The sequence below is a fragment of the Sceloporus occidentalis genome, unplaced genomic scaffold (genome assembly GCF_023333645.1).
Source record: "Sceloporus occidentalis isolate IW3139 unplaced genomic scaffold, rSceOcc1.0.p SCAF_12, whole genome shotgun sequence".
NCBI lineage: Eukaryota > Metazoa > Chordata > Lepidosauria > Squamata > Phrynosomatidae > Sceloporus > Sceloporus occidentalis.
Genome location: NW_028316992.1, coordinates 14,919,184 through 14,946,569, shown reverse-complemented (window position 1 = coordinate 14,946,569; position 27,386 = coordinate 14,919,184). Strand labels below are relative to the sequence as shown.

General features: G+C 40.8%; 1 protein-coding gene across 3 annotated transcripts in view; it reads left to right on the top strand.

Moving 5' to 3' along the window:
- LOC149305323 (pleckstrin homology domain-containing family M member 3-like) overlaps positions 1–27,386 on the top strand; it is a 99,349-nt gene that overhangs the window by 28,035 nt on the left and 43,928 nt on the right. For all 3 annotated transcript variants that reach the window (XM_089477869.1, XM_089477870.1, XM_089477871.1), the window contains 2 exons: positions 7,179–7,324; positions 17,448–17,641. In XM_089477869.1, coding sequence (XP_089333995.1) covers positions 7,179–7,324; positions 17,448–17,641 — 340 coding nt within the window. The remainder of the gene's footprint in view (positions 1–7,178; positions 7,325–17,447; positions 17,642–27,386) is intronic.

The window sequence follows — 27,386 nt, the reverse complement described above, 5'->3', positions numbered from 1 at the left end:
GATGGTAGAAATGGTAATCTAATATATTTGAAGGGCTCCTGGTAGGAGGAGGGCGTCGTATATAATCTTGGTCAGATTTTTTATTATGGCGACCCTATGAAGTTCATGGGGTCGCCATAACTTGATAGGTAACTTGAAGGTACATACATACACAGAGAGAGAGAGCATATTATAGCTCTGTGTAAACCTAGTGGAAAACGCAAAATACAGCAGTTCAGTCTGAAAACAAATTTAACAAATTCAAATCAGTTTTAAAGTAAAGTTCAGGGTTAAACGAAAAGTCACATTTTAATCTGGCAACGAAAAGAAGGCAATATTGCTGCCAATCACAAACCCATAGGGATGTCATACTGCAGCCAGAACACCATAGCAGAGAAGACTCTGCTCTCCTATTCCACAATGTAGTATTAAATTATTTTAAAATGTTATTAACTGTTCTTACTCTCTTGTTTTAACTTGTCAGGTTGCGTTCTATGCTATTATTCTGTAAAAAAAATTGTAAAATTTTATATTGTTTCAATGAGTGGAATTGGTTTTATTGTATCCCCCTCCTCCTATATATAATATAGGGTAGGATACCAGGTGCTGTAGACTGCATTTCAGAGGAAGGAAGTAGTAACATGCGAGGATTCCTTGCCTAAGAAAACTCTATGAAACTGATGGGATTGCCATAAGTCAGCAGGTGACATGAAGACACATGCACACATTATTATTATTATTCCTCTTTGTCAGTACAGTTGTCGCTCTTTATCTGCAGAGAGCAGTTAAAAACGGTGCAAAACTGGGTCTGTGTGTCAGAAGTGGTTTTTGAAGGCCTCCATTTGTCTTTTCCCACTTTGGAAGATGTCTGCTGCCTTATCAGCACTGGGTGGCTGTTTAACCTAACAGGACTGCTGCTGGTAATTGCATCTTGTAGGCATTAGGCCTACCCTCCCTATACCCTCACCCCACTCCCCCCACAGCTGCAAAAGAGGGGTGAGCTTTGTGGAGGTAGAGAAAAAAGTTTTGCTGCAAATTCTTCAGCCATTTAGTGCAAATTCCTGTAATTACCATCATTGTGTCCTGTCTGAATGGCACATAATACAGCAGAAGCCTTTCCTAATTGAGACCTTACAGGAGGTACAAATCCCCCTTTTGTTCAGCCTGACAAATTAGTGCCAGAAAGTGGCAGGGTCTGAGTGGGAATCAAAGAGGAACTGCACAAAGATGAGACTTAAGGCTACAGTAATAACCCTCTCTTGTTCTTTAGGGGAGGAAAAAAAGTAAAGGCGAATGGAAAAAAGGAGGGTGGATTTTTCTTTTTCTTTGCAGGGGTTTTGTTTTGTTGTAAATTCCCTTGACATGACAGCACCTGAGGGCTGCTTTATTTATTTAGTAAAAGTGATTAAATAGTAATACAACAGAGTGACCCATTGTCTCTCCAACTACCCCCCATCCTCCAGACCCCCACTGCCTTGGCTAATTGAGTGACAATGAACCCCTGATAGAGGAGTTTGTTGGAAGGATTTGATGGAGACAAGATTTTTTTTCTCTCCATCCTTTCCAATCTCTTTCTTCATCCCCCCCCCCCCTTGGGATTGGGGGAGGGTGGTTTTGTTTGAATTACACTCTACATCCCTCTATCCTCCTTTTAAAAAGCTTTTGGAGGAAAAGCTTCCAGACAAACAGCTGACACTCCAAAGTGGGTAAAGAAGAATGTAGCTTTAGACAAGTTTATCTTGGGCGCCAGCTAGCATTTTCCAACCACCTATACAAACCAGGGCAGCCATGTCAGGCCCAGGGATGTGGCAGAGAGAAATGAAAAAGGTCAGGAAGGAAAACAGATTGTTGCTGCATCAAGGTCAGAAGGGCAAGGTTTTTTTTTTTAAAAAAAGGAAATACCCCAGAATCCTTTAGGAGAAAAGTTCACAACGCCTGGGAAGAGAAAATGCTTTACTCAGGCTGTGATTCTTGTTTATGCTATCAGGGAATAAATCAATAGAACTTGCTTCTGAGTAAACATGCATAAGATTGCAGCTAGTCTATTTGCATTCACCTCTTTTCTCCAGAATAAGTGTGTCTAGTTCTGTTGAGGTGTCCTTTTCGATCATCAGCATCTGTGTTCATTCTGCAGTCAGATTCACATACCTCAGAAGAGTTCAGAGACATAGCTGTATTAGTCTGGAATATCAGTATAGTCCTGTACAATCTACTAAAAATAAACCCTACTGAGTTCAGCAACACCTACTCCAAGTATTCTTGTAGCACTGCAGCCTAAATATTGTAGTATGAAATTTCAAACAAATGTTTGTGAGCATGCTGCATGGGTTTGTAAATGCACAGGCTAGGGCGCAACTGTGTGCTTATATAAATGAAGACCAGTTTCCACCCTGTCCTTTGGTTTTGTTTACTGCAACCTCATCCTATGGACCCCATTGTTATACAGTTCATATACTATTTTTATATGGATGTCCTTAATGCTTAGGCGTTCAGATGCTAAACACCCTATTCAGCATCCTGTAAACTTCCTATTCCCACGCACACATTGCAGTAGAAAAGAATCATCAGGAAAGAAAGGGTCTGTTAAGGAAAGTGAAAAAATAATTCTGAGCTGGAACAATCCTTTCTTGACTTTGCGTTCGGTGGACACAGAATTTTACATTTGGAAGCATTGTAATAATTTATGCAATGCTTTAGGGCTTAGACGATTTCATATCTATTCTTCCAGCAATTGTCATATTGACTCCATTGGTCATTTGTTACAGGTATGTGAGTGTGTGCAATGGAGGAGAGCTGAGAATAGTCACTTGTATTGCTGGCTGGAGGATTCTTGGAGTTATAATCCAGAAAGTAACTTTTCTTAGATCTGCAAGAGAATTGGGGGGGGGGGGGGGGTTAATAGGCAATTTAGTAAGTTGATGGTTCAGCTTACTGTATAAAACTTATGAATTTGTAACCCAGAGGCTCATTGGCATGACATAACTTCATTTTGTAGTCATTCTTTCCCATGTTGTACAGGCATGTATGAATAGTGGAAGTAGTGGTTAAACACTCAGGAGTGGGGCTCAGGAAAGAAGACATCCACAGACCCATTCAGAGGGGCCTAACATTCAAAAGATGGAAAACTACAAGTCTCTGATGTTTCAGCATAAAATTCATTCAGGACCAGGTCCAGGGCCCACCTAGTCCACCCTCTTTTTTTAAACTTTGCCTGATTTCTGGGAAGCCTGTGAAAGCAACAGCCCTACTCTGCCCCTTGTCCAAGCAATTGGTGTTCAGTGGTGAAACATTTAACTCTTCCGGACTGCAGTTTGCAGAATTCCCCCAGTCACACTGACCATGCTGGGTGGAGGGATTATGGGACTTGTAGTCAAGAAAATAACTTTTCCAAACTCTGCATGGAACCTGATGGTTTCAATTAACAACAATGACAACTCTGAGAGCTTAGAAAGTTCCTTTTCAGATGATGTTTCCCAGAAACCCTCCTCTCTCTTGCCAGCATGGCCATTGCCTGTGGAAACACTGACTTTCCTTGTTTGACTTATTCCTCTCCACGTAGCAAAAGAGTTGTCAGACCAGCTTTGGAAAGGGTGGTTCCTCACCTTGCATTACCTTTATTGCTACTAGCACTTGGGGAAAGCAGATGCGTGAGTGCATGCCCGGTGTTGTACTTCATTGTTTTGCAATATTGATGTTGTGAAATCCTAGCAATAAAAAGTCAGCCAGTTTCAAAGGTGAAGGTTTCTCCTGCAGCACGTTCACCTTTGCGAGATAACCAGGTGTAGTATTTCGTTCAGGTTTTATTGACTTGGATTTTGAAGTTAACAAACATACCATAAGTAGGTTTGTGATTTGTTTGCTGTGCATCCTCCCTTGCACACGTTAACCAAACATTTGCTATTAAACAAGCAACAACCTTATGGTGCAATGAAATACTGAATAGCTGTCTTGTGCTTTCTGCAACATTCTCACAGTCCACAGTGGGAGATCCATTCCCCCCTCAGATTTTGATCATTTAGACAAAATGGCCTCCAGAACCATGTGCAAAAGTCCTCAGGCTGCCAACAGTTCCTGCTCTGATGCCTGCAGAGGAGATGACCTAAGAAGATAGTGCATAAGTCATGAACAGCTATATTGTTGGTATGAGGGAGAGTTTGCTTATGTACTTTGCAGCACGGCCTTATCTGAAAAGCACCTTCTATTCAACTTTTTTGTTGTTGAATGCTGGCTGCCACTGGATTAAAGAAAACCTAACTGAATTGAGGAACTGTAAAGTATTTAGGCTACAATCCTGTACCCACATACTTGTCAGTAATCTCCACTGAGCTCAGTATTTTATTTTTGAGTATACATGCATGGGAATATATTATTAATCTGCTAACTTTTTTTATTTTGTTATGCTGAAAATCTTTTAAGGAAAGAAAGAACAAGGAAAAGTAAACATAATTTGCAGATAATGGAGTAGAAATTTATACATAAACTTCAAGATGCATCCAAATTTCCAAAAAGATAACCTGTGTGAAGTTGCTGCCCATGTCTCATACATTTAAGTGTTAAATGGTTGTTAGGACCTGCATCCAGTGAATAATAGCCACTGGGTATTTGTTTTTACAGTGCTGCAATATTAGTGTTTTATCCACTATTTGGACATGGAGAATCCATTTCTGTTTATCAGTGGTCTCAAAATAAATGGACAGCTGCAAAATTCAAAGACTGCTCCCATGCAAAGTTAATGCCACTGCTGACCTATCCCAGTTCAAACTGGCATTGGAAATAGTCCAGTCCTATATTTAAAAGTCATATCTGGTGAATTACAATGTCAGCAGTTGGAGAATTTACTCAGACCTTTGTTGAAAAGGTACTGTGGTGTCCACTATATATGAAATACATTTTTTTTTTGCTTTGTAAATCACAGATTAAGCTCCATGGAAGTTTAATACTGTCTGAAAATCAACTCTGACCATTTGTCAATGTCAGATTTACTGATCGAGCAAAGGCACCCTTGCACATTCAAATAAACCATTTACATCCCTAAAATCCTGCAATGCGCATAAGATATTCCATTCTATTAAATGTAATAGTGGAAAAGAAACTAGGAGTAGAAATCCATTGTATAAGCAATTCTTAGAATCCAGCCTCTTTGTGCGACAAGGTATTCAACCTTGCACTGTACCATGTCTCCTCTTTTTTTCACAATATTTTTTTACAAATAGCTTGTTAATTGATGTCTGATGCTGAGATACATTTATCACTATATATCACTTTTAACCTCATAACACCAAAGGAATCAATTTCATTCATAACTTGCTATAGTAGAAATAACAGGCCTTGTGAAATAAAACCTGTAGCAGGTAGAAGAAAAAAGGTTGCTGCTGCTGGTAAATAGTTCTGCATGTTGTTTAAGAGTACAACAGTCACAGAGACCGTGTCTAGCAAGAGAAGATCCTGCTCTACTTCTGCACTGCTTCCTTCTTACATTTGTTATTTTATAAATCACTCACTGACATGGGCTGTTGTGTGTCTTATGCTCCATGACCCAGGTCAAAAATGTGTTGTCAAGGAAATAGAGGGCAAGTACAAATCAAGTGGGACGCAAATGGCTGTACTACATGAGAACAGGTTTAGCAGAAATTGCTTCCTTGTGAGAGGTTGTAGACTAAAGGGGAAGATAAAAAGTTCTTCAGGAAGGAAGCAACAAGCCAACTTGCTTGCCTTTTTCACAATTGCATATATATAGAATGCTCTCACTGGGATCTTGCAAAGAACTTGGATTTCTGTAGTTGTAAATCCTTATGGTTTATGAAGTCAGTTTCTGCAAAAGAAGCTTTTGTGCCCTCCAGTACTATTTGCCCTTCCTTTCATAATTTCTTTGACCTGTTCTCTTCCTCACAAAGTTTACTCTCCGTTGCAGTAGCTGCAACAACAATTGCTCCAGAATTAAAAACTTCCACAGGCTAAACAATGGGGGCTTGAACGAAGCTCTTAGACAACTTATAGATGGACAGTGCCTATAACTGTCAGTCAGAAGACACTGTGCATGAATTATTATTTTCTTCCTGAATGAGTGCTTGTATGTGTGTGCAAGGAAAAGAAGATGGAAGAACAGAAAACACAGAAGGCTTATAAGTCTGAGATCTTGTTTAATGCTGTCAGAGCATAACACTCTGCTGGCATATCTCCACTGATGGAAATCCAGGAGGATGGAAGCAGAACTTGTTTCATCAGCAATGCAACAGCACCCAAACAGTGCCAGTGCACCTATGTGACCAATCAATGGCCATTTGGGTTGGAGGAGGGAATTTGCATCATGTAGGTATGGGATACCTCCTTGCACAAACTCTGAAAAAGTACTTAAACCACTCTCAGTTACAGCATTGTCAGTCACCAAAAGGATTCTGATCAAAGTCATCTGGTAGATTTCCATAAATGAGGTGGGGTTATTGTAGGAGAAAGGCCTTATCTGGAAGCATCCATAGTGACTGATGTAATAAAATTAAAATCAGTTTTATATAGCTGGGAGACCAGGGATTAAACTTCTTAAAACAATTAAATCTCCTTGATGAGCAATTAAATCTCCTTGTTTGGATGAGAAGTGGGGCCAAGATAGAAACTTTGACGAATATACAGGAATGTGTAGGTTCCAGTGCATACATTTTCTTCTTGTTTATCGGTGGTCCTTTTGGACTTTATAGTGCAGAGAGTGATAATTACACCCTAGAGCTGAACAACTAGTTTCTGTGTTTTTTAATTTCACGTGACAGGGCTGTTTGAGAAAATGGAAGGTTTAGACCTGATCTCTTTTCTGCCATCCTAATCCATTCCTCAAACCAATGTCTCTTACCTCAGGCTCCCTACACACACTTCTTGCCCCTTGTCATAGCAACCAACCAAGAGAGTAGGTGATGTTCTTTAGGAGATGATCTGACCAATTGCCATTTGGTTGACATTGGTGCAGTAGAGTGAATCTTAAACCTATTCTACAACATTTTAAAAATTAATGGGTGAATAGCATAGAGTGGCATGCAAGCAATTCTCAGTCTCTCTTTCCAGTGATAAAGCTATCCTTGTGTTTCTTTTGGAAGTTAGTTCATCTTGTAAGTAGTTTGTAAATACTCTGATACTGAAACACAGCTAAGTGAGTTTGTGAAAATTCATTTCAAGTGTTAAAAAGTCTGTCTTTCAACTTTTTCTGTTGCCAGGTTGCCAGCGCTCCATAGGCCTGTCCAACGGCAAGGCAAAAGTCTGCAGCTACAGTGGATGGTACTACTGCAGTGTCTGTCATGTGGATGACAGCTTTCTAATTCCTGCCCGGCTGGTTCATAACTGGGACACTTCGAAATACAAGGTATGGAGTCAATTCATGATACCAGTATCTAGAACCACTTCTCCTTGCTCTTAGTGGGGAATAAAAGTGGGAAATAAACCCTTTATATACAAAAAGAGGGGGGGTGGCCATCTTCACCCACTCCAAGAATGTTTCTGGGAACCATTAATTAGATGGTTTTACTGCTGGAAATGAATTAATGGTAAAGATCTTTTTTTCCTATCCAAAACAAGCAAGCAAAAAGAGAAAAGGGGGATTAGAAAGGGGGGAAAAACAACTCTCAGTCACCCCATCTTTAAAACTAAGTTAATCTGTTTTGAAAATTGAGCTCAACTCTTTTTAAAGTTTTAGTATTTTGTCTTCCCATCCCAAATTAATCTAATCCTGAATGGGGGCATTTTTCCTATGTTGAAAACAGTAAAGGTTGAATAATTTGACCCAGCAATAGTGAGGTGAATGCTTTTTCAGTGCGTTCTGTTTATTGGTATCTTAAATCATATTCAGAATGGAACAATATCTGTTAATTAGATATTGTTATATCTGTGATACTTGAAAGAAGTTTTCACTGAGCTCTATCAAGCAGCACTAGCAGACAGGCTCTGATGACACTTTGTACTGAGGCAGGCAGGACTAACCATTTTTACAGCCAAAATCTTATTTATCCACATACCACAGGAGGAAAGTAGACAGAAGCATATGCTAAAATAAATTGGTTAGTCATAATGATACCAGAAGTCTCCTTTTTAAAATTTCCTCACCTGCTTTTAGGCAGCTTAGTTTGTAGATTTTCCAGTTTTTGCAAGAAAATGTAACTCCCTCAGCATATTCCCAGTTAAGCCTTCTGAAGGCCTGAATGTGGGCTTGCAAACATTTACATGTGCTTCTCAATTTCATTTTTCAGCTACTGTGGCTCACTCTCCATTCTTACTGCTGCTGTCAGATAGAAACTGCTACCTGTTATTTTTCTCTCCAGTCGTTTTGAGTGTATAGGAATCAATGCATGTTCTATAGCATGAACCTTATTTGGTAATGTTGATATAACTAGGCATGTGTTTTCGTTTGTTCCCTTGGAATTCACTGTGCATGTGTAATGTCAATCGTGTTTTATGTGTCATCCTGTTCACTGGCCGCACGTCTGCTTCACGTTAACAGGGCTAAATCTAGCAACGTACCAAATGCAGTGATTCAGCAGTGCGTTGGATAAGGAATTTAATGTACTCTACTGTTCAGAGGTTGGAGCAAGAGTGACATTGCACTGACTGATTTTGGATTTAGCAGGTCTGGGTTCTCTGACTTAGTTTGTATAGGTGAATTTTCCCATTGTTTTACTGAACAGCTGGGTATTATGGAACGCAACTTTGAGAAGATGCCCAGTATTGTTTCCTGCCCAGCACTTGTGTTGAATGCTGGGGGAAAGGACTAGAAAAGTCCTAGTGCGTTTTTAATCAGATCAGGATGAAGCACACTGACACCATGAATTTGTAGTCCAGATTTTGTGAGCACTAGGTCCTGCTCAGTCTCCCAGTTGTATTTGCTACAGGTGCTGCAGTGATTTCTGAGCTAAGCATAGTAAAGGAAAGGACCCCATCACTATTTTACTGTTTTACAGTCTTAGGAGAAAGGGGAAAATCGGGAGTTCTTAGGAGAAAGGAGAAAATAAATCCTTGTGTAGATTCTATCAGGCAAGTGTAGCTTTATTGAAACAAAGCTGGAAGAGGATTGCCTAAGATGTAGCATAGGATAAAGAAGGCTTAACTATCTTATTACAGGCACAAAGCAGAAAAGTAAGGTAACGGCTGTACAGATGGGCGGCATGTAGCTTCGCCTTTACTTGCCGGATCATGGCTGTGGCAACCTCACGCAGTGCCCCTGATCCGGCCTCCGGAGAGTGCCAAAAGGAGCTGCCAAAAGCGGCTCCTTTTTGTGCCCTCTATAGGGTGCGATAACCACAGCGGCACGACTTTATGATGCCCCTTTGGTGTTGCATCATGTGGAAGAGCGTGTGCCATCATGACGCCCTGGGCAGGGTTAGGGCACACAGCATGCGGACACTGTGCCCTACCACAGGCCGGCACAAAGTGCCTATCTGTACAAGCTCTTAGTTGAGCACATCTCTTTCCATAAACTAATGGGTATGGTTGCCCCACTGAAAAACAATGAAATATGTCATTCAGATGAAATATAAGATGGTTCCTTAATTGTTGTAATAAAATGATTTTGTTTAAATTCTGCAAAGTTTGATAACCCTTTCCTATCTCTGTAATCTTAAATAATAATAATAAACATAATGTTTATAAATACTGTGATGATTGATAGTTTCCTAAGATTGCAAAATAATGCAGAAGTAGTATGACAGGTTGAATCTGCCTTACCTGGAATTCCAAAATCCAAAATTGTCTACATGAGTGATTGAGATAGTGACACTTTTGCTTTCTGATGGTTCAGTGTACACAAATTTTGTTCCATGCACATTATTATTAAAATTATTATGTATAAAATTACCTTTAGGCACTGTGTATAAGGGGTATATGAAACATTAATAAATTTCATGTTCAAATTTGGGCCCTATCTCCAAATGTTATTATGTACAGTATATGCAAAGATTCCAAAATTCAAAAACACTTCTGGTCCCAAACATTTTAGATAAGGGAGATTCATCCTATATGTTATTTAAGTATATTATGTTATTTAGTGTACTGTACTACATTATCTTTTTCATATATTTAAGTATATTATGTTGTCTAGTGACACCATAGGTGAGTGCAGGTTGCTGTTGAAATCTGATAGGCTCTTGTGGCCTGAGTTAGATCTTCAAAGCTCCGAATTTGGCCCATTTTTTCTCATTTCTCCTCAGAAACTGAGGAGTATACACCTGACTAGAAGGCTTTGTCAGGATCATAGTAGATTTTAGTCTCAGTTATCCATATAATGTAGTATTTTACCTGGCAGGGAAGTTGTAAGGATAAATATACTTGCATCTGAGCCATTTACTGTTAACCTCCCTCCCTCTCATCTTTTATTAACAAACCTCTAAACTTAGTAAGGGCAAGAGAAGATAACTGAGCTTCATGGCTAAATGGAGATTTGAGTCTGGGTTTCTTCCATATATAAGCCACTAACGCTAACCACTAGATTTCGCATTAACTTGACATTTGTGGGAACAGATAGATTACAGTAATGTTTCTGATTGTAATCAGCAGCTTCCAATCAATCAATAAAGACTAATTTTATTTCATCATGATGGCAGCTAACAACAACAACAAGCATCACTCTCCCCAGTTAATACTTTATTTCTCCCAATAGCCATTGTTTTTATGGCTGATGGTCATTGCTACTACTCTGTTAATTGCTTCTTACTTTCATTATTATGATTTTTGTAATATGTCATGTAAATTTTACTGAAGACCTACTATACACATACAAATCAGCTTTATGAAGAAAGGTCATAATATGTTTCTCTTCTGCCTTCCCTCTTTTTAGAAGGATCTTGTACTTTTGAGCTTTGTAAGGTTTTTGGCTTTGTGCATTTATTATGTCCCATGGGCTTGACTCTTGACAATTGCATTCTCTGTTTCAAAAATAATTGTAACAGCTGATAAATAGGGTATTTATTGTAGATTATAGATCTTAGCCATCTGGAGAATGCTAACATTTATTTGTCATTTATTTTATAGCCTCACTTGTATTTCAGAATATGCATCTGTCTAATTGAAGTCCTGTGCAAACATTTGCCATTGTTTTATAAATTTTTATTCAGTATGGACAAGGAACTACTCTATCCAGAGTACTTTGAGCACCAATATTTCTGTTAGCATCTTCACATTACATGAGCACTGGTTTGAGGCTTCTTCTGATGTACACATCCCCAGCATAACTACAGTTTGAACCCATAACTTGTTGCTGACTAACAAGCCCTTGGCTTGTTTAAACCATGGCTTACAATGATGTTTGAATGCACAACTGTGACTTGTCTCTACCGTATTTCCCCAGCTGAAATAGGACCTGCCATAAGGGGCAGGAAAGAAACATCTAGAAATGGAGAAGACAAGCCACATTTTATTTGGTCATACACTATGCAGTTTGTGGCCTGAACATCAGACCATGGCTTATTGTGATATATTAATGAACGCATTATGTGAATAACAGCACAAGTGGGATTTTCATTTCACCTCAGGTTACTTTCAGTGATATGTTTATTAAGTAGCATTAAATGAAACCTGATGTAGCTGAGCCACTGTCAGGATTTCTGATTATAGCAAATCACCAGTCTGTAATGTGTCATGAGAATGATCAGTCTGCAACTGGTGAGAGGTAGTGCCACCATCTAAGTCTTTTTAAAGAAGGGAAATGCAAGGATGTCAATTTGATTTGGACCACTTGGGAAGCTTCTTAGGCCAGAGTAAGCCAAATTATACTTGCTTGGTGATCTGACTACTTATTACACTTGCTTTGGTTGTACTCTGATTGCCACTATCTGGTCTTCCTCTTCCTTAATGATGTCCTTCTTTCAGTCTTCCAGGTACCAAGCCTCATAGTGTCTGAGCATGTGAGCCTAAGAAATCTTTGTATCAAATTTTCAAAACCTCATCTATAAGAAATTTAGGCAGCTGCTACTCCCTTAGCATTTGCTCTGGTGTTCTTTTTGCACTGCCCAAATTTATGATACAGGAAGAATCATGTTGACATATTTTAAAAGATTGTTGCAAGGATTACTGAGAGCAAACATGGGTTATATATGCTAAATAGTATTGTTAGTAACAGCAGAGTACAGTGCGCCCGCGCCATACGCGGGCGCGCCATACGCGGCCTTGAGCATACGCACTCAAGCCGCGGCACGCGCGCAGGGCGGAAGGGGCGGCGCGTCCCATTCAATTGAATGGGCCCGCGCGCCACCGCGCACAAGCCCCATTGTTTCCAATGGGGCTTGAGCATAGGCGGAATTCGCCTTACGCGGAGGGATCCAGAACGGATCCCCCGCGTAAGGCGAGGACGGACTGTAATTGATATACAAGTTGTGAATCTCTTATTCAAAAATCTGAAATCCAGAATGCTCCAGTATCTTAAACGTTTTGAGTACTGACATAATACTTTGAGGTGACAGCTGCAGCGCTCCTGCTCATCCACCTGCAAGGTGAAATCAAAAAGCTACTGGCTCCCCAGAGATCTGTACTGCAGTTTCCTCCCAGTGCAGTTGGAAAGAGACATAAGGCTAGAGAGAAATGCAAGCAATGCATGGCTGGAGATAAATTTTAGGATCTGTGAAAAGGTGGGAGGGGTGGATTCGATCCAAGCACTATGCTTGGATTGCCACCATTTCACAGATCCTCACATCTTTCTCCAGCCTCATGTCTCTCTCCAGGCCTCTCATGTGCCTTTTGTGTGTCTCTCTCCAGCCTCACGTGGAAAAAATACAGTATAGATGTCCAGGGAGCTCATGATTGAATCCCACTGTGAGAGAAAGGTGGGATATTAATCATGGAAATAAATAAGTAAATAAAATCAGCCTTCCAGTTCCACCTTGCGAAAGAATGAGAAGAAGCACTGCAGCTACTGCTTCAACAAGTCTCTTTTGGCCTCACAAGTACAGTACATACAACACTACTTGTATTCCAAAATCCAAAATATTCCAAAATCTGAACTGTGAAATACTTGTGGTGCCAGGCATTTCAAATAAGGGATACTCAACTTGTATGTGCATGTGTAAGACCAGTCTATTAGGTATTTAATTTGTTTTGTGGTTTTGCTGTTTACACAATCCTCTTGTAAATCCTTCGCAGTTCACTGGTTCATGGAACAACAAATCTACCACCCCTTTCATGTTGGCAAAGAGAATGAGAGGATAAAATAATGTATGTTACTTGATTATACCTGCAGTTGATAATAATTTATTGTGAGCCTCCTTGGGTTCCTTTTGGGAGAAAGGCAGCATAGAAATAAAATAAATAGATAACATTCAGTATTTGTTAAATGCATTGCTTTTCAATAATCCTTGCAACACCCCTTTAAGAGAGACCAGTATGATTATTCCTATATTTTCAATTATATTTGCAGCTATCTGTATCTGTTACCCAACTGCACCTTGAGTCAGAATAGACATTTTAAGGGTTTATGTTCAAACAAAAGAGTGTATGTAAAGGAAAAAAAGAGGAGGAGGAAAAAGAGGAATAGAAAGGTTTTCAAGGATGCCAGATCATCTAAAGTGCCAGGATATCATGCAGATTTGGTCAGGCCTTTCATATTAACATGAATCAAAAGAGAGGGGGTGGACTGGCTTCAACTTTATGAAAAAATTACAAATGCTGTTTGAGATCTTGCTGCATGCTTACAGATTCACAGCTGCAGAAATACAAATACAGGTGGGGCTGTTAAATGAATTAAAAGATCATTACTTTCCAGATGTCCTTGAGCCAGAAATCACATTAAATTAACTTGTCACCTGCTACAATAAACAACAAAAAATGGCTAACCTCTTTAATGCCCATTTCTTCAATGATTAGAACAGTATATAAAGCAAAAATCTGCTGCAATTCTCCTGCACACTTTTCTGTGCATAATGTCCATTCAGAGTGGTAAGATGTAAAACCTACTACGTGTGCAGAAGACCAGAAGCCAGGAACTAGGAGTGTCAATTTTAAATAAAACTCAGAACTGCTTCTGTAAACATGGCACTGTTTTTACCAGTCTTTTGTCTGACCTGAGTAGGTCACTCTCCTTTGTTTTCTGTTTGTGTCATACCATTTTCTAGACATGCAGGTTAGCACGTGAAGTGGGAATGTACAACTTAAAGATTGTGTCTTAGGAGGTAAAGGGAAATTGATAAAAGGGCAATTCCACTCCATTTCATTTTCATGTATGTATGTATGTATGTATGTATGTATTTCTCCAAATATTAATAGTAATATTAAAATGAAGTTACTGAAGTTTTCTTAGCATTTTTAGGAGTGAAGAAAGGAATACAGTACTAGAATCTTTGCCTTTCCTTGCCCATTTTTTATCCATTGCATGTGTTTGGAGAGGTCTTTGTAAGATACTTAACACTGGCCTCCAGAGTGGAAGAATGGTTAGTCTTTTTCAGACCTGGTGCTGTGACTTGTTTAAGATGGACATTGTTGTTGTTGTGTGCCTTCAAGTTGTTTCTGACTTATGGGGACCATAAGACTATAACTCTTAAGAGGGGGTTTACCCTTACCATTGTCTGAAGCTGAGAGAATGTGACTTGCCCAAGGTCGCCCAATGAGTTTACATGGCCAAGCAGGGATTCAAACCCTGGTCTCCAGAGTCACAGTCAAACACTCAAACCACTACACCACACTAGCTGAAGATGGACTTCAGTCAGCAACATACATTACTTTCCCTCTGTGTTTGTTAGCAATAGCAATAGTAAAAGCATTTACATTTCTATACCACTTATAAGTGAACTCAGCACTCTCTAAGCGGTTTACAATGTGTAAGCCAATTGCCCCCAACAAGCTGGGTACTCATTTTACTGACCTACGAAAGAATGGAAGGCTGAGTCAACCTTGGAGCCCTGAGATCGAACTCACAACCTTGTGGATGCAGTACTGGCATTTAACCACTGTGCCATCAAAACTTAAGCTTTGTTACCATTAATTCATAAAGAAGAGCTAGTAAAGGTTGTAAATAAGATTCCCACTGCGCATGTGTGCGCGCACACACACACACATAAAATCTGTGCTTCTTCAGACTTTTGGCTTTGAACAAAAGTACAGTAAATATTAACTGTAATCCTGTTAATGATACATACACATGCAGCTCAGGGGTATGAGCACATACATCTGTTTTTGGATGCTGGGCACTACCTGGTCATCATACCCTGGCCTGTAAATGTCTCTGGCATCACCCTTGGAGTTTGGATGCTGCTGAGTAGGGGGACATTGCACAGAGCTTTGTGTTTGGGATATGCTAAGCACTTTGATACATGATTTCAGCCCCATTCTGTAAGATATTTAGGTAAAAAGAAAGCTAATATCACAATTAGGTCGCCATCCAAAGTGACAGCAATGAACTAGATGGGCCAGTGAACTAATTTAGTGTAAGACACCTTCATATTTTCATATATTCTACTTTGAACCAAGAATTAAAAGGGGAAGTCCATGAGAGTGCAGTACATTCCTGAGGGTCAAACCATCATAGCCACTCTTATTCTTTTATCTAACCTGCCATACTCATGCAGGTCACAGCCATGATGTCTTTTGGTGTGATTGTGTGGGTCAGAGATGAGTTCTTCTGGAAAACTGCCTCTACCAGGATGCTTCATGAAAGCATTTCAATGTTTTAAATAACTAGAATTGTCTTTTAGTACCTTAATTGCTGATGTATCAAATAACAGTCACTCATTTCTGTGTCATTGTGTGACTGAACAAAGTAATGAAATGGTGGACTTGAGTTTGAGGAGCAGATACGTTGTTAGTAGAAACAATATTCTTCCTCAATTTCATGGCCAGTTTTGAAGCTGAAATGCCTCATAATACGAGCAAGTTCCGTACTTTGCTTTCATATGAAAAGTTCTGTAAGCAGTAGGCAAATAATAGGGACTAGATATAAGCAGAATTCAAATGTCTCCAAATATTTTCTAGTATCATAGTAGCATACAAATGTTCAGAACAGATAGTATTGATGAATGGGCTAATTTATCTAGTCTTTGTTAACTGTCCTACTGACCACAGGTATACTTAAAAGTCAATGTGTACATGCTATAGATTCTTCCAGTATTAGACTATTGGATATCTGAACATCTTAGTTATCTGAATTCAGTTTGTATTGCCTGTAGCTCCTATACATTAATGGTGCTTATATTCAATATGATCTCATCCAAAATAGGAAAAAAAAAAAAAAAAAAAAAAAAAAAAAAAAAAAAAAGGAAGAGGCCCCTCCCTCCTCAACTGTCATCTCGGCCTCAGAGGGAGCCATCAGGCAGACCCAGCAACATCAGGGACTGCCTGAAGGAAGAGGCCCCTCCCTCCTCAACTGTCATCTCGGCCTCAGAGGGAGCCATCAGGCAGACCCAGCAACATCAGGGACTGCCTGAAGGAAGAGGCCCCTCCCTCCTTTAACTGTCATCTCGGCCTCAGAGGGAGCCATCAGGCAGACCAGCAACATCTTGGACTGCCTGAAGGAAGAGGCCCCTCCCTCCTCAACTGTCATCTCGGCCTCAGAGGGAGCCATCGGGCAGACCCAGCAACATCAGGGACTGCCTGAAGGAAGAGGCCCCTCCCTCCTCAACTGTCATCTCGGCCTCAGAGGGAGCCATCAGGCAGACCCAGCAACATCAGGGACTGCCTGAAGGAAGAGGCCCCTCCCTCCTTTAACTGTCATCTCGGCCTCAGAGGGAGCCATCAGGCAGACCAGCAACATCTTGGACTGCCTGAAGGAAGAGGCCCCTCCCTCCTCAACTGTCATCTCGGCCTCAGAGGGAGCCATCGGGCAGACCAGCAACATCTTGGACTGCCTGAAGGAAGAGGCCCCTCCCTCCTCAACTGTCATCTCGGCCTCAGAGGGAGCCATCAGGCAGACCAGCAACATCTTGGACTGCCTGAAGGAAGAGGCCCCTCCCTCCTCAACTGTCATCTCGGCCTCAGAGGGAGCCATCAGGCAGACCAGCAACATCTTGGACTGCCTGAAGGAAGAGGCCCCTCCCTCCTCAACTGTCATCTCGGCCTCAGAGGGAGCCATCGGGCAGACCAGCAACATCTTGGACTGCCTGAAGGAAGAGGCCCCTCCCTCCTCAACTGTCATTTCGGCCTCAGAGGGAGCCAGCAGGCAGACCAGCAACATCTTGGACTGCCTGAAGGATGAGACTTCTCCCTCCTTTAACTGTATTTTTATTGTATTAACGATTTTACTGTACACCGCTATGATCATCGCGGAATAGCGGTCTATAAATAAAACATATTATTATTATTATTATTATTATTAAAATAGCTTTCCCAGTGTTATCTAAGCATCCAGTAATGCAAAAAGGTTTCTTTGAAGCATCTTGTATAAATTAGGCTGTATTACAACTTAAAAGCACTTAAGTGAAACTTGGATAACACTGCTGAGGCAAGAGTATTGATTATCTGCGAGCATTGAAAGGTATTATTAAAAAGCTGAGCTAAGTTTGATGGATTTTTCCCCTTTTCAGGTATCAAAGCAAGCCAAAGAGTTCCTGGAATATGTTTATGAAGAGCCCTTGATTGACATCCAGCAGGAAAATGCTATGTTGTATAGGCATGTTGAGCCACTGGCAACTGTAGTCCGTCTGAGACAGCAGCTGAAATCCCTCCGAGCCTATTTATTCAGCTGCAGAGCAGCAGTGGCTGAAGACCTGCGAAGGAGGTAGGAAGAAAGGGTAACAGGCAAGAACCAGCTTCCTTGAGGCTCTCTTCTTTGCCTCCTGGTCCATCGCTCACTTCCTTTTCTTGGTTCCCATGACCCAGCAATTAGACTGTTGCCCACCATGTCGGTCTAGTAGTTGTAACTGGATACTTTCAGTGGGAGGGTTTGCTGCCTAAAGAGGCCTTTTATTCATCAGGGTTTCATTGGGAGATATTAGAATGCCTAGACAAACCGGCAAACCTACTGGAAGAGTGATTTTAATTTGTACATAGCAAGATAGAAGTGCATGTAGTCATTCCAAATTATCTGTGGACCAAGAGGAAAGATTGAAAGGCAGGGGCCGGGAATGGATTGGAGGGGGAGATTCTTTTCCAAGCTCTAGACAACAGAATATGCAAAGTTTGGAACATGTTTAACATTAAGCATGAGACTGATTTAGTCTGTTTTGGACCACTAATCTATCTAACCCAGCACTATTTATTTAACTTGCATTAACTTCCCTCATCTTGCTTCCTAACACCCTTTTAAACTGTAAATTGTGGTCACTGACCCTGAGCCTTTTGCTATGTGAAGCATAGCATTTGCTTTGACCCAGAGGTACAGCAGGATGGAACTAGGAACCCAACTGTACAGATGTTATTAGATGAGAACTTCTGGAAGAGCTCTCTCACTCTAAGAGGGCTTGTGCATCTGTACAGATGTTTCACTGTGCAATCGAACCTGGTCACCATAGGATGATGCAGTAGTCATTTTTTGCATCCCATAGCACTGAAAGTTCCAGGTGTTTTGAGTTGTACACATCACTTTCCCCCTCACTCCCAAAATGGCCTGCTCTCTATCAGTGAGGTCACCAAGACAAAGAAAAGAGCCAAACAGAGGTGGAGGTTGGAAAAGTTATTTTTCAACTACTGTTACCAGAACCCTCCAATTGGTATGGGAGTTGTTGTCTAAAAAAAGTAATTTCCCCATCTCTGGATCTGCTTTTTCTAATCAGTGTCCTACTTAAGGCTTCCATTCCCTGAAAATAAAATATGTGTCTGGTATCTCCATTTTCCCACAGGATTCAGTGGATATAACTGAAACCAATCAGCCACTGTCTGCACAGTTCTTTACTGCTGTTGTGTGTGGAACTGAAAACTTGGAATTCAATTTATAGTTCCCCTCTCTGGGCCTAGATGGAGGATGAAGAAAAGGCTGTTTAAAAATAGATTTATCGGAAGTTTTTACCCCTTGGCATCTTTAGCTCAGTGAGCAAACGGAGGTGATTTTTGCTTACTAGAGATAAGCAAAGATAACCTATGTCAGTGCCTTGATTAATAATGTCAAGAACAACTAACAAAAGATATTAATGTCAGCAAGGTGCTAGATGTTAGTAACCACATTCCAGTTTTAAATGTATCCATCTGTGCCTGGGTGAGTGTGCGTATGTGCATGTTTGAATGAGCTGCAACTTTGTGAGAAGAGTGCAAGGAATATTTTACTAATAACTGCCTTGCACATATGTCTATAGGCAACACTATCTCTCCCTCCCTCTCTCTCTCTTTTGGATACCCTTCATTTGTAATATTGGTAATAGCGTCTCCTTCAATTAGTATGGAACTGAAGGCAGGATGGTTTATGGAGGGCACAGTTCAGAAGAAGCTTCAGAGAAAGAAATTACTGCTTTTGATTAACACCAAAGCAAAAAGAGTGTTCTGATTAAAATAAAGAGGCAGGGAGGGCCAAACCCAGTCAATGACGAAAGTAGAAGAAAAGAGATCAAAGGAAACAAAAAGAGAAAAGCAACAGGGCTGGAAGGCATGGGGCAAAGGGGGGAAAGTGAGGATACTGGCTGAAGCATGAAGAGCTAGCGCTGATGGGAAAAGGTGATAGAAAGGGGTCCTGAGGAAGCTGTGAAGAGGCATTCAGGGGAGCATAGGAACAAAAGCAAACCTGAGAAAATAGGAACCATTGGAAACTACAAAGGACTACAAGAAAGGAGGATTAGAGACTGAAGAAGCAGTCGAGTGGATACGGTGTAGAAGATGGAGAGTATAAACTTAGGTTGTAGATTGGAGGGGATGTAAAGAGCTAAAGAAAATCAAGTTGTTATCAAAGTTAGTAAAAAAAGATATGTTAAGCTGTAACTGTTGGGGAAAGATAGATGAAGCCTAAAAGAAAGGCTTTTAGGGATTAAATAATGGTACATATAAAAGGCCATGTTTAGGTAACAGTAGAAAATTTTACATTATCTCCCATGGTCAGGTAAGCTGTAATTAACCTCGAGTCTATAAACCGGGTTCAGTTGGTACACCTGCTCTGAATGTGATCTGTAATGTTTTCAAACACCATAACTATCACCATTAGAATAAACACTGTCTTTACAGAATTGCCTCCTCCAGCTCTTCTCTTCGTTGTGTATTCCACAGTCCTCTTGGCCTTACTGTTTTGTTTTTTCGTCTTGGTGGCATCTGCCAGATTTTAGCACACTTTCACTTTGTACTCCACAAAAATAACTTGTGGCTAGTCACCATCTTATGTACCATTTTGTAACCCTTAAATTGCAGGGAAGTTACCATTTCATAAGGAATGTAAGGAAATTTGAGGGGTTCACTCATTCTTGATGAACTCCCCCTCCCATCTTCATCTCAATTATGTGAATAGCCCACAATTCTGAGAACACCATCTAGAAGTCCTGTCAAAATTACATAAACAAGCTGAAACAAACCGGCAATAGTGCTGTCTAGAGAGAACTAAGAGCAGACTGATTAATCATGATGGCACCCTGTTGCTTTTACAGCATGGATAGCCTTTCTTAGAAGGTAAAGGGAAGAGTGTGTTGGGAGTGTTTCATCTAGTTTTTGTTATTATCATCCAGGCATGTGTTTTAAAATGTACAAGGTTGGGTCTGAAAACATGACAGAACAGCACCCCATACTGTTTGCTGAAATGGCTCTTCTTTTCTTAAAAACTGTGTATGTGTGTGTGTGTGTGTTCATGTGCATGTACACACATGTATGGGGGGAAATATGTTACCCTTCCACTTACATGTCCAGCCTTGGAATATTTGATATTCTCTTTGATTTAAAAAACCTAAACAAGTCTATTTCCTTGAGTCTTCCTCAATGTTGTTGAGGAATTTGGCTGTTTAAATAAGGACTTCATATGGTAGAGGCCATTTCTGAGCACCAAATGTGGAGGTTGACTGGCACTTGGCAGCCTCTGGTGTTCCCTTTCTGCCTTAAATAATTCAGTGCTGCTAGTGATTTTCTGCTTATGGCCCCATCTTTACCCTAGGGAAGAAGCCAAAGGATTTTCCAGCTCTGACAAATTGTTGGTTTATCTCTTATCCAGCATGTTAGGGCTGCTCAGAAGCATGGTCCCATTCCAGGGGCTTATTTTCCCCATAGTTTATCCAAGGAAGTTACAGTGGCCCAGCAGGAACAAGGCAAGGAGGGTTGCCTTCAGGGCAGAACACTATGATGCTACTCTGTGAACAAAGGCTATAAAGGGTGCCTTATTAATTATGGCAGTATAAGTAAATACAATCAGGTCATTTTTTTACTTTTTGATGGAGCTACTGCTGGAAGTGATCTTGTAACAGAAACACTGGAGCCAAAAAAGCCATCTTTCATATTTTTTCTTCTAATTCCCTTCTACAATAATGCACACCGGAGCCAAAAAGGACTTTTAAAATAATGTCTTTCCTCAGTAATATAAGTGTTTATGATTTAGTTACTTCAGATTGAATAGTAGTTTGGAATGTTGTGAGAGCACCAGGAATAAAACAGCTGTGTGGGCTCCTTTGGGATTTGAGTTATTCATATGAAGGGGGCATCATATACCCTGGCCCTGGCAATGGGCAGCTCCTGCTGCTATGAATATCTGAAACAGGGAAGCTGACTTGTGTAGATGTCTTCACACATAGCTTTCTCTCAGTTCTGGAGCCCTGATCTCAGAGGTGGGAGAGCTTGCATTGGTGTGGGATAGGGATGCAGAGACAAGAGATGCAGCATCTTCCGTTATTCAGTGCTCCATGATTCATGAAGAGGTCTTTAGAGAAACTGCATTGGAGCAACTCTAATGAAAAGGCAGCCTATTCCATGTACTCTGTGACATTAAGGCCTGTTACAGACAGCCAAAATAAAGCTGCTTTGAGTCACAGTGGAGATAATGGTGTTTCAATGATGCATGCGTCCTAAGAGTCCAGAAGTCACACCAAAGCCACGCTCCAGCCCTAAGGACTGGAGCGTGGCTTTGGTGTGGCTTCTGGACTCTTAGGACGCATGCATCATTGAAACACCATACCTCCACTGTGACTCAAAGCAGCTTTATTTTGGCTGTCTGTAACAGGCCTTATGTTGAGTAATTTGTGACCTAGGAATCACAGAGATCCCGTGGAAGCTTGCTAAAACTCTGCAGATTGCCTTCATTGTGTCAAACATTATTTCAGAGATGTTTGAAATAGGAGATGGCGATGATAAATATTTTCAGCCTTGAGCAAAACAAGTTTCCCTCTCTCTGTCCTTTGGGAATAAATGTTCTAGTGGCTACAAAAGACCAACCCAAATTATAGCTCTGCCCAGCAATTTTTGTTTGTTTAACAAATGGACATAAGAATCAAAAACTTTCTTTAAAGAAATGAATGTTTCTATGTTTTTTCATGAAAGTAAAGTACAGAAACTTTAAAATTGCACACAAAAAACAGAAGGCTTTGTTTTTACAAATCCTCAACTTTAGGGATCATTTTAATTAGAGAGTCTGAAACTCCTTGTTCTTAAATGGTTGAAATTTCATTTGCAATCACTAGTTCTGCAAATACTGTAATACATCATCTAGAAAGATCCAAGCAAGAAAGATAAGTGTGTTTCTAGTGAGATTGAAATGTTATGGGACTAAACATCTTTTGGTCACAATACTTCATCTATAATGTGTCTTGCTCATTGGATATATGAGGCAACTTTTGGCTCTCCATTTGTTGCTGGACAGCTGGACAGGACTGCTGGGATTTGCAGTCCCACAACATTTGGAGAACCTTAGTTTTTGTGCACTTGTTGTAAACAGTGGGTGTAAAGAACTACTATCGTAGGGACCTTCATTCTGAATCTAAGAACATCATAGAACTAATGGAAAGCAGTAAAGTATATGGTCCCAATCAGTTATCACAGAGGGGCAAGAAGGTGGGGACAGCCCTGTAATACCAATTACCTTCACTTAATCAACAATGCAAACATGCAAAGCAGGCTTGTTAGGCATGACTGTTCAGGGGAACATCTGCAGCAAATTCTGTGATGATAGATAATAACAAAATAGGAAGACAAAGCTGAATTTTGCTTCTGATGGTACATCTTGTGGGAATGTCCGCGTATTGCAACTACTGTAGATAAAGAAATGTCAGCTTCACTGAGATGCTGGAACTGGCTGTATTGAGTTTGTGTTGCCTGAGGATGGCCAGCCTCATGTTCCTTTGACCCATACCCCTCTGTTTTAAAATAAATGCCAGAGTAAGAATGGCAAATTGCTAAATACCTCCTTGAAAGAGAATTATTGACAAGATTATACAGTGGGCCCTCCTTATACGCGGACTTGCCATCCATTGATTTGAGCATCCGCGGATGGCAAACCCATGGGGAGGCGGTGGAGGAGGACACGCGTGCAGTGCAGCAGAACAGAGGAAGAGGAGGATGAAGATGCAGAGGTAGAGGAGGGAGTGGGAAAAGGAAAAGGAGGAGGAGGGAGGAAGAAGAGGAAGAAGAGGCAGAGGTGGCAGTGGGAAGAGGAGGAGAAGGATGGAGGAAGAAGAAGAGGCGGCAGGAAAGGGGAGCAGGAGGAACAGGAGCAGAAGGAGGAGGAGGCCTCCCGGGGACAACTGAGCCCAGAGAAGGGGCTTCTCCCCAGCCACCCAAAGCCTAGCTTTCCTTCCTCTTTTCCTCCTTCAACTCTTTCTCCTTCTCTCAGTTGGGGGCATGGGCTGCCCGAGGCCTGGAGGGCAGGAAGCAGAGCAATGGAGCCTCAGCAGGTCTGGAGCTGAAACAGACTGCGAGATCATCCAGCTGGGCCCCAAAGCACCTCCCAGGAATGGGCACTCCAGAGTGCCACCCTAGGGGCTTCCTTCCATCCAGGTCTTCTTTCCATCCAAGGGTCACCTCACGGCAGCAGAAACCACAAGCCTTGGGTGTCCCTTGGATGGAAGAAAGGTCCGAGGGCAGCACTCCAGAGTGCATTCCTGGACCCATCTGGATGACGTTTTGGCTCCGACCCTGCTGAGGCTCCCCTGCTCCACTTCCTGCCCTCCAGGCCTCACCAGGCAGGAATGGGCACTCCAGAGCGCTACCCTTGGAGCTTCCTTCCATACAGGTCTTCCTTCCATCCAAGTGTCACCCAAACCTTGTGGTTCCTGCTGCCACCGCCAGGCCTGGACGAGCCCCTCTGACTGCCCCAGTGGTCCCATGCTCGTCCAGGCCTGACGGAGGCTCCAGGAACCGCGATGCTGGTGAAATGTCAGGAATAAACTCTTCTAGAACCTGGCCACATAGCCCCAAAAACCCACAAAAATCTATAATTCATTTTTTCGGTTGTCTCAGATAATCAGAATAGACTTTTTCTCTCCTTAACCAATACATGTGAAGGTTCTGACATTGTACAAGTAAAAAAAAGGTGGTTATGTCAAAACATTACATATTGAGCTGCTTTGTTTTGTTCTGGAACTGCTTGTACATATTTACATTTATAATATGTGTTAGTATTGTAGTAAGCATACTGTTTTAGAATTTCATTAATAGTATAGAAAACTTTATTACCAATCTTGTATATTCATGCCTGAAAAGGGAAGTATATGGCAGGAAGCATTTAAATGGCTAACCTTACATCTGCTACAAGGTGGCTTTTTGGTTTGGCAGGTGTGGTTTTAAATATTGCTGCAAGCCTTTCCTAATGTGATAAATGTGTGATAAATGTGTTAGTAGTGCCAACTTTTCAAGCAACACTCTCCTAAAGTGAAAACAGTTTTGAATCTCAGTGGGATTTTTAAAAAAAGTAATATCTCACAACAGAAAAAAAGTGGACATCTGTCATTTTATGGATAGACAACTACAACAATTGTGGAGAAAGACTTGGAGTGAATCCAGTCAAACATTAGTTAGAGCCGGTTTAAAGGTTTACCCCACAGCAGTGAGGGCAGCAAAGAAGCAGCTCTTCACTGCCTCCACTGCATCGGCACAATTGTGCCCAGCACAGCTGTTTCATGTAGTTAAAGACCTATTACATCCTAAACCTCAGAGCCCTCAGAAATCCACTGCAATGAATCTGGAAAAAAATGCACAGAAAATCACTCAATTCCGACTTGGGCTCCATGTTGAAAGTAGCTCCTGAAGAGGGAATTGAGGCATGCATTTGTATTTTCTCCAGTCATCTATTCATAACCTAAAAAGAGTATTTCTTGGCCAGATCGTGATTATGTCTATGGAATTTTTTTCTTTTAAAATATCTATCTACAGTACCGATCTATCCTACCTACCTATCTCCTTCTGTGGTGGAAGAGCACTTGATCGATTTATGCCCACCTGCTTTGATTTCTTTCAGCTGCAGGATGAAGTGCAGAATTTACTCTTGTGCTTATCACTTTTGTACTTTGGCTTTTAGCATAGGACTTAGGCATGTCTATTTGCAGGCGTTTTAGCTTAGCTGTCAGAGTGTTTAATTCAGTGGAGAAAAATTACCCAGAGCCTGAAGACAAACTGTCTCTTAAATGCCTTCAGAGTATGAATTGCTAACAAAGGAACATAGCTACAAACCCTGCAGCTTGGCCTCAAATGCAGAAAACAAATCCTTATCTATGATTCTGTTTGCAGTAGAAACATAAGCGATAACCTTTTGTTTGTGCAGATACATACCTGATAAAGCTGAGAGGTGAGGATGGATGAAATGTCTGGTTCAGTCTTGGATCACTGCTATTTTTCAAACTAATTGTCAGTAGGGAGGAAATTGAAGGCATGGGACAAATTTCCATAGCTCCAGCTTTCTTGCTCTGGTTAGATGTAGTATCGCCAAATTGTTCATGATGTTATAGCCCATTGTGGAATAAATTGTTTGTTACCACTTTTTTAAGTGGTTCATGCAGAAGTGGCTCTTTTATCCTTCCCTCCTTATCCACCGTTCCATCTAATAGACTCTTCAGGCATGAAACAACAGGGAGGGGAGACCTTGTTGTTATTTACTTGTATTTTAAACTCTGTTGTTACCCGCCTTGATCCCCCAAAGGGAAGAGGCGAGATATAAATAAATATTTTATTATTATTATTATAACAGTAAAGTATTTAAAAAAAACAGCCTGAAGTTGTACAGTAAATTCTTAACTATTTACTTTTTGTTAACAACAGCACCAACACTGAAAAGTAGAAGATAGATCAGAAATGTAGACCAAGGGAAACTGTTTAAACCAGCTTTCCTCAAGCCAGTGCTACCCTCAGATATGATAGACTACACCTATTAAAGACCATATACAGTATACAAAGGGATCTTGTAGCACCTTTGAAACTAACTAGGGAAAAGAAACTGATAGCATAAGCTTTCATACTGCCTTCGTTCTTTCACTTAAGTTTCAAAGGAGCTACAAGATCCCTTTTCATACTGGTATTATAGACTAACATGACTATATCTTTGAATAAGGACAAACCAGGTTAAGGAAGAGTTGTTTTAAGAATTTGCCAATTTTTCTTAGTAATGATTTTTCATGAATAATATTTTTCCATATCTAGCATTTCCCTTTGCCCCGAGACCTTTTCTGTGTTTTAATTAGTGTCAAGACTTTCTAAACATGAATGAGCAGCTTTAAAGAATATCTTGAAGACGTTTTCACATTTTCCAATATACTTTCTATATTGACCGCTTACCTGAGAACCTCCTCCAAATCCACTTGAACTAGCTGGATTTATAGGAATCCATAACGAACTGCAGAGTGAGCTTGCTTAAAGATTTGGAGTGGGTTGTCATCAATATACGGGTGACAGCAAGCTCAGTTTCTCTTTTTCACCTGAGTAAGAGGTTTGTGTGGAGGCAATAACAGGCTGGATTAGAGTGAATAATTGAAACTCCGTCCAGTTCAGACAAGACAAAGTTACTCCATCTGGTAACCTTAGCATTGATAGGCTGATAGATATCTTGGATAGTTTAAGACGTTGAAGTCTTGGAGGTCAGTGTCTTTTCCTGGATACTCAGATGGAGATTATAGCCAAGAGCACATTGTAACAACCTTGGCTGATTTCATTATTTCCATCCCTTCCTTAACAAGAAGGGTTTGATCATTGTAGTGCATAACCTGGTAACAAATGAGCAAAGGCCATATAATGCTTATTTTTACAAGCTCCAGTTGTAGGTCTTCTAAATTTAAGGTATGAGCACTCCTTTTTTAAAACCCTTTATGATCTGGATTTGTGGAGTTCCAGGTAGAACATTCTACCATAACTATAAGGTTGGATCTGCCTTTTGTCCCAAATATGTGCCTGTCTAGGGAAGCTCCTTTTCTAGGGGAGCTGACTGTCTAGGGCAGTGATTCCCAACCTTCCTAATGCCGTGACCCTTTAATACAGTTCCTCATGTTGTGGTGACCCAAACCCATGAAATTATTTTTGTTGCTACTTCATAACTGTAATTAAATAGGTGTTTTCCAATGGTCTTAGGCGAACCCCATAAAAGGGTCATTTGACCTCCAAAGGGGTCCCGACCCACAGGTTGGGAACCACTGGTCTAGGGGATCCATTGTGTAACA